The sequence below is a fragment of the Hyposmocoma kahamanoa genome, unplaced genomic scaffold (genome assembly GCF_003589595.1).
Source record: "Hyposmocoma kahamanoa isolate Upper Pololo Valley unplaced genomic scaffold, ASM358959v1 86882, whole genome shotgun sequence".
Classification (NCBI taxonomy): domain Eukaryota; kingdom Metazoa; phylum Arthropoda; class Insecta; order Lepidoptera; family Cosmopterigidae; genus Hyposmocoma; species Hyposmocoma kahamanoa.
The window spans coordinates 1-10,250 of record NW_020654392.1 but is presented as its reverse complement, the minus strand read 5'-3'; the positions used below and the strand labels follow the sequence as shown (position 1 = coordinate 10,250).

Sequence of the window (10,250 nt, the reverse complement as noted above, 5' to 3'; positions counted from 1 at the left end):
TTTCAGTACAAATCGGCAATTTCATACTTTAACCCCTATTATTTGGTGGTGGTGTTTGTAACTGTGGTTGCAGTTATGTTATTTATTTCCCATATTAATTTTAATTCGGAGGGAGGCTGTGAAAATTATATAATACAAGCTACTTTGCTCGATTTAACCTTCACTGGGTTCGCCGAGTAGGTAGCAAATTAATTTACTTCTATTTTTATGCAAATATTGTTACCAGAATTTGGTGGCGGCTTGCACTCGCATGGCGGCGGTTCTGATGTTTTGAGAACTTCTTTAGTATGACGTAAAAGTTCTTCAGCTCTACTTTGGACCATTTGTTCGGCCATCTCATTGGCAAGTGTCAGCGCTCTACGCTCTATGGCCTTTTGCTGCCAATTGTAGCTCTCATCACCGAGATCAGGAATCGATCTGGCGACGACATCTGCACACGAAGCTCCTACCCACTGCGGATAAATTCATGAGACTTATCATTAAGAAACAGTAAAATGGAATTAAAACTGTACGGAAAATTTTTATCAATACGATAAAAATAGTACAGAAGAATAGGAAATTTTAATATGTTGTGATGTTATTAACCGAGATGTAGAGATTAAATTGTTAGTTACTCTAGCATGATAGTTCTCGATGGCCGTCGCAATCGCAATATCCAGTTCGGCAATAAGCAGCTTCGAGAAAAAGTTTCTCAGGTTCGTCTTAACAATACTGCTGCTGTCCCAATTGTGACCGTCTTCGAGGCATTTGAGTAGTTGACAGGGCATAGTGCTGCCGGTGAATTCGAGCTCTGACTGTAGCCCTCCGAACAAATCGGCTAGCATGTTCAATAATAAAGTAGTTCGAAGTGAAGTACACGAGCAGGAATCCTGAAAAGCAACTACTAGTAAATACAACACTGTTCACAAACTTTTTCATTCGGATAAATTAATCAATACTACGTTCGAAGACCACCGGCCCGATGGCCTGATGATATGGTCAGATTTGCGTGATCGCGCTGGATGCGGATGGTGTAGGACCCAGCAGTGGGTTGATGTGGGCGGAATATGATGATGATGATGATGAAATTCAAAGTAATTTTACACAGAAGCTATATGCTAAGTAAGAAAGTGTAAATTGACTAACAAGAAAGTTTTCTTCAGGCCGGCACTGGCAAAGTGCAGCAAAGGAAGGCGTTCTCTTCACTTGGACGGGAGCATCGACTGGTACTATACATTTACATTCCAAAACTTTCTCTTTCAATTTACTCAATTCTTCGGTCTTTCGTTTTAGGGTATCTATTCTCTTCTTCATATTCAAATCACACTTCGCCAGACACCCTTCCAGATCTTCGGCCAACTCGCTTTTCTCTACCCGTAAATCGTCCAACTAAAACCAATATTACTACTAGACTCCTTTTCTTAATTTGTAAGTACAAAAGTAATATCAAAACCCAAATATACTTATCTATTAATTTTATTTCATTATATTTAACTGCCTCCGTGGCCGAACGGTTACCATGCCGGCCTAACACGTTCGGTACCAGGTTCGATTCCCAGGCCGAGAGAAATATTCGTATGGCCTACATGTGCTTCTCTCGTGAATTTGGGTGTAATTCATGGTTGTCTATGTGTGTGCTCATGGCACCCGCGATACAGGGTTTCCCTAGTGCCGAGCTATGTTGAGTGTGTGCGTTATTATATTCATTTATTTATTTACATTTATTACTTTGTCTTAGATATAGACAGACAAAACTGATCTGAACGGTCAAAACCAAAAATACGTGCACAAACAAAGTGCCCAATGTAATTGTTGATGTTCGAGACGCGTGTGAGGACGAGACGGCCTAGCCTGACGTCATGACGAGCCGCAGCAGCGCAGCGCACTCGTCTTATCGACAGCTACCGACGACCGCAGACCCCTATACATTCATTTAGTTATAAACCAATCCACGTAATTGAGACGGCGAATATACCTATTCTATTGTAATAAAGTCCACTTCTATTTCACTTCCCATTAGGACCCTAACATTGGTCCTTGTAGCCGAATTTCGCACTTGATAATAACGTTAATGCTGACTTAATAAATAACTTAATCAAAAATAAATCTAAATTAACAAACTTACAAAACACGATAGCATATTTACAAAGATTATTTATAGATTATTTACAACTGCCAACATCCAACAAATCAATTAACTGGACATCTTTTAGTCTAAGGGCTTCAAAATTCCTTAAAATTAATCATACATAAATCTCAGACGGAAATGTTCCCTGATGAATATGCTATTCTTAGAACAGAGAAGGTACTGCCTAACAAAAACCGATTGATTGCTTTAAGTCCAAAAATGGATTCTGATAACATAATTAGGGTTGGTAGGAGACTAGACATTCCCCGTACGAAACAAAGCACCTTAGTAACAGTAGAGCACCTTGTGAAAGAGTTAATCCGGGGCAGTACTACTTACCTATTTCTAATGCCAAGCATTAATGTTAGCTTTACTGTGTTCTGGCTTTGAAGGGTAAGGGTGTTGGTGAAATTGCACATGGGACTTGTCAACTTATGTCTCAGGGCGACTGGCGCAGTGGCAGTGCTACTCAGATCTTTGTGATTTAAAGCTCTGAGTGGTACTGCAACTGTTACGGACAGGCATGTACGTAGCTTCTGGAGGGAGAGTCCACACATAACACCTGAGTCTCCCTAGGCTCAGGGGTATCCATAAAGATATCCCCACCGTCAAAAAAGAAAAAAAAGGCATGTACGTAGCTTACCATAAGGCGCACAACTTGTTCGTCCCGTCATTTAATATTATTATATAACAAAAACCCAATTTTGTTATTCAGCAAACATCACTTTACGCAAATGCTTTTTCAATAATATCACATTATATATTTACATGCGCCCCCTCAACTTCTGTTAGGAACTATAAAACAAACTTATTGACCCTTAGGTGGCAAAAACCTTTCAAAAACCATCGGTGTGCGATGTTTTAGACACAAGGCTGAAACTATTGAACCCATCTTGGGTCAAAATTTTACTCTACCAACTTCTTTATCTGCAATTGTGCATATACCAGAAGCAACAGCTACCGTCATGCCATGATTCTACCATCATGAGGGGTCTAAAAAGTGTGATAAATATGTTTAGACCATCCCAGAGTTCTATGCCTCCCGTCGAGGATGAAATTGAGCCAGTTTAAACTGAAACTCTCAGTCCACCTATTGTCTTATCACCAAAATATGCAGTTGAGAAGCCCCAGGCTGTCAAAAAAGCTAAAGATGCTTTAACAAAGAGAAACAGTCCAAATAGAAACAGTCTAGTTTTTAATGAAGATTTAAAAAAAAATTGCAATGGAAAGATGAAACCAAAATCATATTTAGTAAGGAAAAAATACCAATTCATAAATTATTATTTCAAAGTAATGCACACACACTCAAAGTGGGGAAATCATTCGAATCAAAAGCTATAAATACAAAAACCGTTAATGAGAATTTTGATAACACAGTTGAGTGCATGGATATATCATACAACGATTGCATCAATAAGATCTTTGAAGTTCAGCCCCAAAATCTGCCTGTTAACAAATGATACTTTTGCGAATGAGTCAGATGGTGAATTTGTGGATTGTAAATCTACGTTTACTAAAACTTATTCTCAGGGCGGTCCTTTCAATCTCAAGAAAATCTGAGTAAATCAAATGTTGTTGTATCTTTAGATGGGAATAGTTCCATCAATGGAGCTAAATTGATTGACATAAAAGAAACATTGAACGTTACTATTACTTCTGCTAAATCTCACGATATTTCTGTTGTATAAACTGAAACAGTAAAAGATAACACCATGGATAAGAATATGCAGAAAATTGCCAATGTCAGGTAGAATAAAGGTGCTTCATAATCAAGAATATCTTAAAGAGAATGAAGGTGCTTGGAAATCAAGAATATGGAGAGTTGTGCTCAAGTTCATACAACTAAGTCTAGTTTACCAGTTGACGTTGATTTTAAACTAGAGTTAAGGAACGACCACCAACATGGCCAGATTCCATAGATAACGACACAGGAAAAAACTTAAGTACACTACGACGCCAGACGAAGATACCATTCTTTACAATACAAACCAGGCCTATCAAAGGAAATAACAGACATTTGCCAGACGCAACAGATAAACGCACATCGCTATGCGAAAGACACAATTATCTTAAAAGCTTTGGCGACAGGAAGTGACACGAACCAGAGACGCTACGCACCCTTCGCGCTTGCCGATATAAAAAGGCAACACGCCGCGACAAACGACAGTTCAGTTCACATTTAACCACAGTTCGCATCAAATCTCACAAGTCTACGTATCCGTACCAAACTCCGAACACAAGCTCCAAATCGCTTGCGTTACGGCTTTGTTGTAAAATCACCTATACGTATAATTGTAAAAGCAGATCATAATTGTGAAGTAACCAATAAACGTAATATTCCTCGAACTCATTGCACTTCGTACTTTACTCAAATAAAGAAGACCCCGCTACTCCTCGAAGATAACCACTTGGCAACCACGCCCAAGAAATATAACTGGTGACAGCGCTGCAGCAGTCTCCCAGGCATCGCGAGCTCGAAATTGCACCGATTCCTGGAAAGTTTCAACTTGAAGAGGCTGAAGAAAACCCACACTCATGAAGACGGCATTCATACTGGCTACCCTGTGAGTAACCCTTCTATTCCTAAACCCCTTTTATATGCGTTACTCTCATCTTTCTTTCTCTTTTTCTTTTGATATTTGTCATATACAACATGGCTCTCAATCACGCAACAATTGAGAAATATTTGCCAAAATATGAGGGAGATAAAGACACCCTCAATTTCTTCTTAGAACAAGTTACAATGTTAGCTAGGGCGGCCGATGCGGACGCCAGGGCACTGTTCCCTATAATTTTAAAAAGCAAATTACGCGGTGAAGCTATCAAGGCAGTAGCTCACATGCCTAGTAATACAGTAGAAGAAATAGTCCAAGCCCTAAGAATGAAATTCGGAGATAACCGCACGATCGAACAAATAATTGCAGAGATCACGCGCATCAAACGTTTCCCGAATGAAAACGCGTTGACATTCGCAAATCGATTACATGAATTGCTATACGCAGCTAAAAATAAAGCTGAAACGCCACAGGCGACAGCGATATTAGAAAACGTTTGCATTGACCAATTGTGTAAAAACTTAGATATTGCAACAGATAGGCTAATACGGTCCACACAGCATAACAACTTTGATGAAGCACTTAATCACCTAAAACACGAAACGGAACTACATCCAGAATATTTCACTAGAAAACAAATCAATCAAAATAGTTATCAAAAACCAAATTATTATCGATTTAATCAACCGCAACTGTTTAGACCGACTGTGCATAATCAACCATCTAGACCAATAGGCAATCAAGGTCAACCTCACTGGTCTAACTTACCGCGACCGACACCAGATCAATGGAGGCGTATGTATCCACCAACGCCACAACCTAGACAGCCTGTAGGAACTCTAGATACGGACGTAAGCATGCGTACCGTAGGTAACAGAAGTAATAGGCGACCTTTTAACAATCAACACAATAGAGTAGCAAACGGTGTGGAAGTATATAACACTGAAATTCATGAAAACCAACATGAAGACGAGTTTTTTCAACAGGAAGGGCCAGACGAGCAAAACACATAAAAATAAATTATTTAGACAAAGATCATCTGCCATATATAACAATTAATGAATGGGGAGGCAGATTCTTATTTTATTTATTATTATGTAGATACGGGGAGCACGAGATGCCTAATTAAGCCGTCAATTATACAAAATAATCCGGGGTTAAGAACAAAAATAATAAATAAAGAATTTACTATAAAAACGGCTCACGATAAAACTAATCATTACGGAGCCATAGAACTAAATTTAAAACCAATGGGAAAAGACTTACAACATGATTTTTTGCTGTACGACTTTGACCCTAAATATGCAGGAATGATAGGAACAGATTTAATAAAAAACTTACGGCACTAATAAATTTAAATAAATGCGAACTCATTATGCCAAATAAAATAATACCGATCAATATAGATTACCCAGAGAAGATCTTAAAAATCGATCCACTCTCGGATGATTTAATAACTTGCGTAACGGGAAAACCCGATGGCGATTACTTTGTACCTCAAATCGGAACAAGTAAAGTCAAAATTTATAGCGCACTAATATCGGTACAGGGAGGAAAGTATAGATTAGGAGTTACTAATGTGAGTGCAGAGACACAAAACGTAAAAAATAACTTTGACCAATTTTTACAGCCGATCCCTGACGAATTAAAAACGTTGTCAGAGGAGACGGAAATGGTTAAAATAGAAAATATAGAAAAAAATAAATTATTAATTCGAACAGAACATATGAACAAAGAAGAAAAATCTAAAATAACTAAAGACGTATTTCACACGGGCAAAGAACCCTTAAGTTTCACACATACAATAAAACATAAGTTACGTTTAACTGACGATGCGCCAATCTACGTGAGGAATTACAGAAAACCTCCACATCAGCAACAGGAAATAGATAAACAAGTTAGGGAATTACTTGACAATGGCATAATACAAGAATCAAACTCTCCTTGGAGTTGCCCAGTTCATATTGTTCCAAAGAAACCTGATGCTTCCGGTAAAATTAAATGGCGCATGGTCATCGATTACAGACAATTAAACGCGAAAACAATAGAGGACAAATACCCATTACCGAACATAGAAGAAACTCTAGATAAGTTAGGTAGGGCTCAATATTTCACTACTTTAGATCTCGCAAGTGGCTATCATCAGATCGAAATGCATGACGATGATAAAGAGAAAACCGCGTTTACAACAAATCATGGTCATTGGGAGTTCCTTAGGATGCCATTCGGACTAAAGAATGCTCCAGCCACTTTTCAGCGTTTAATGGACCTGATATTACGCGATCTTTTGTATAACACATGTCTAGTATACTTAGACGACATTGTCATTTATTCCACATCATTAGATGAACATGTAGAAAAACTGAGAAAAGTACTCGAACGGTTACGTCAACATAATTTAAAAATACAACCAGACAAATCAGAATTCTTAAAAAAACATGTAGAATATTTAGGCCATGAGTTGACGCCTAATGGCTTAACTCCGAATCAACGAAAAGTACAGGATATAATAAATTACCCTATACCGAAAACCGAAAAAGAAATAAGATCTTTCCTAGGTCTTACAGGATATTATAGACGATTCATAGACAATTACGCACAAATAACAAAACCTTTAACGAAATGTCTGAAGAAGCGAGCTAAAATCGTCGTTGATTACGAATACTTAAAAGCGGTAGAAAAACTAAAAAAGATAATAACCAATGAACCCATTTTAAAGTACCCAGACTTCGAACAACCATTTATTCTTACAACAGATGCGAGCGACATGGCATTAGGGGCAGTGTTATCGCAAAAGGAAGATAATATCGAAAAACCTGTCGCGTACGCATCCCGCACCTTATCAGATACCGAAACTAAATATTCCACCACGGAAAAAGAACTCTTAGCAATCATATGGGCTTGTAAGCACTTTAGACCTTATCTCTACGGTCGTAAGTTCAGTATATACACTGACCATAAACCATTAACATGGTTAATGTCGTTAAAAGACCCTAATTCTAGGTTGACTAGATGGAGACTTAGACTAGCTGAATATGATTTCGAAATTAAGTATAAACAAGGCACAATTAACGCTAATGCGGACGCCTTATCGCGAGTAAAAATCAATTTTAATGATAGTGAATCAGTAATAGCTGAAGCTGGTAGTGTAATCGAAGAACACGAGGAAACTCAAACGCAGCATTCGCAAGACGATAACGTTCATCCGGGTATACCTATAATACAAGACGCGATAAATAAAAAACAGCATCAAATTTATTTTAGGTTACATAACAAACTTGATAGCATAGAAGTCAGGAATCAAGACGGTAATGAAATAATAGAAGTCAGTCTCTATACTTCAAAAAGACCAGTCAACGCATTAAGGAAATTCATTCAAGAATATATGAAACCAGGAATTCATTATTACGGCTTCTTTTATGTAGAGGAGTTATATCAAGAAATGATAAAAATTCTAACCAAACAATATAATCCCATGATACGTTTAACACGTTGCACAGAAATAGTAGAAACAATAGGAGATAAAGACAAGCACGTAGAAATCATAAAAAACTATCACGAAGGCAAAACAAACCACCGTGGTATTACGGAAACAATAATGCACATTAGTCGCAAATACTGGTGGAAAAATATAATGTCAGACATTCGCAAGTATATAAATAATTGTAACATTTGCAAAGCAGGTAAATACGAACGCCATCCAATTCGCCCGCCAATGCTACTGCCACCGATAGCCATTAAACCATTAAATCACATTTTCTGTGACGTAGTAGACATAGAAGGAAAACTATATTTATCGATAGTTGACGGATTTTCACGATTTACAGTAGTCAAGAGACTAAAAGACAAAAATAGCTCAACGGTCATGTCTAAACTTTTATCATATTTTGCACATTATGGTGTCCCAATGGAAATAACAACCGATGCAGGCAAAGAATTTGCGCTATTAAAAGAATTAATCAATTTATATAATATCAAAGTAAACTTTACCACACCTTATAATCCATCATCACATGGTATAGTCGAAAGATTCCACTCAACACTGAGAGAACACTGCAGGCTACTAAGCGAACAATACAAAAGCAAGTTATCCCATGACGATAAAATGAAGTTAGCACTAATCGCATATAATAATTCAATACAATAGGATACCAAACTAACACCGCACGAAATATTATTCGGTCATATTGAAACCGAACCGTTACTTAACTTTTTGCATGACTCACAACTACTCAACACTTTATTAGAAAAACACCGAGAACATTTAAAAACGATTTACAACCACATATATAAAACAAAACGTGAAGCTCAAATAAAACGAACCGACGAATATAACAAAAATACAGAGTTACCAGCACCACAAATAAGTACGCACGAAAAACTACCTACCACAAATAAACAAGCAAACGTATTTTGCACACGTAGAAAAACTTATATTCGCGACATTAAAGCCCCTAAAGTATACCTAGATAGCAGAGGAAAACGTAGAGCCGCAAATAAACTGAGACCTGTTAATGTTACAGGGTCCTCAGCGTCCAGGGCAGTGAGAAATACCAAATAACAAAATTAATAAATCCCAATGGAGTTTACTTTGACAAAATCGGAACTATATCAGAGATCGAAGGCTTTCACTATATAACTAAAAGATGCAATCTGACGGGAATCCTAGATGCACTTACAAAAGTAATGGCTACAAGAACAAATACCGACAATCATTACCTGAATGATCTATATACGCACCTAGTAGGCAGATTGAGTAATTTGATGAACCATAATGAAATCCGAAGCAAACGTGGACTAATAGACGGACTAGGAACTGTAGTAAAATTCATTGCGGGAAACCCAGATGCAAACGACCTTAAGCAAATTAATGAGAACATACAGCAACTTCAAAATAACCAACAAGTGTTGTTGGACAACTTAAATGAGACAATTAGTAAGGTAGAAATAAGACTCAATAGTATTAAGAGGGACATAAATACGTTATATGACCTAACAACTAACAATAGGGTTAACTTAGATATATTAACTAGCTTTGTTTTAATTGAGGATATAATTAACATATTAGAATTGGGAATAACCTTAGCCAAACCTGGCATAGCTTGTAAAGATATTTTCGAGGAAGCACATGATATTGAAATAGATCATATTATGGTATATACTGTACACAATATTATACATTTTGTTGCAAAGATAGCTGAAGTTAGGGCTAGAGGAGGTAACGCATATAAAATCATCCCTTTCCCTAATTCCAACGGCCAGATACTTGAAAACCAAAATCCTATCATCCTTATCAAAGACTCCTGGTACGCCTACCCGACTGCTGAACAATGTAAGAAAACAGACAAAACCTTCGTCTGCAAACACCTTTGGTGGAAGGATGCCGAAAACATACCAGACTGCATACATCAAGCATTACATTTGAAAAGCAATCACACCTGCATAACAAGAACAATACAAGAACAAGAAGCGATAATGAACATTAAGGACGGCATATTCCTACTGTACTCTAAGACAGCACAAAGAGCAACAATCACATGTGAAGAAACCTACTATGAAGTGATCAGCGGACCATACAAGCTTCACCT

At 37.5% G+C, this 10,250-nt stretch overlaps 1 protein-coding gene across 1 annotated transcript; it reads right to left on the bottom strand.

Moving 5' to 3' along the window:
* Positions 1-223: 223 nt before the first annotated feature.
* Positions 224-1,351, bottom strand: LOC113235015 (the record flags this gene model as incomplete). Its single annotated transcript, XM_026470538.1, has 3 exons — positions 1,126-1,351; positions 615-869; positions 224-452 (listed from the first exon to the last, which is right to left on the bottom strand). Coding segments are annotated over exons 1-3 (652 nt in total), but the record flags the coding sequence as incomplete, so codon positions are not given.
* Between the last annotated feature and the right edge of the window lie 8,899 nt (positions 1,352-10,250).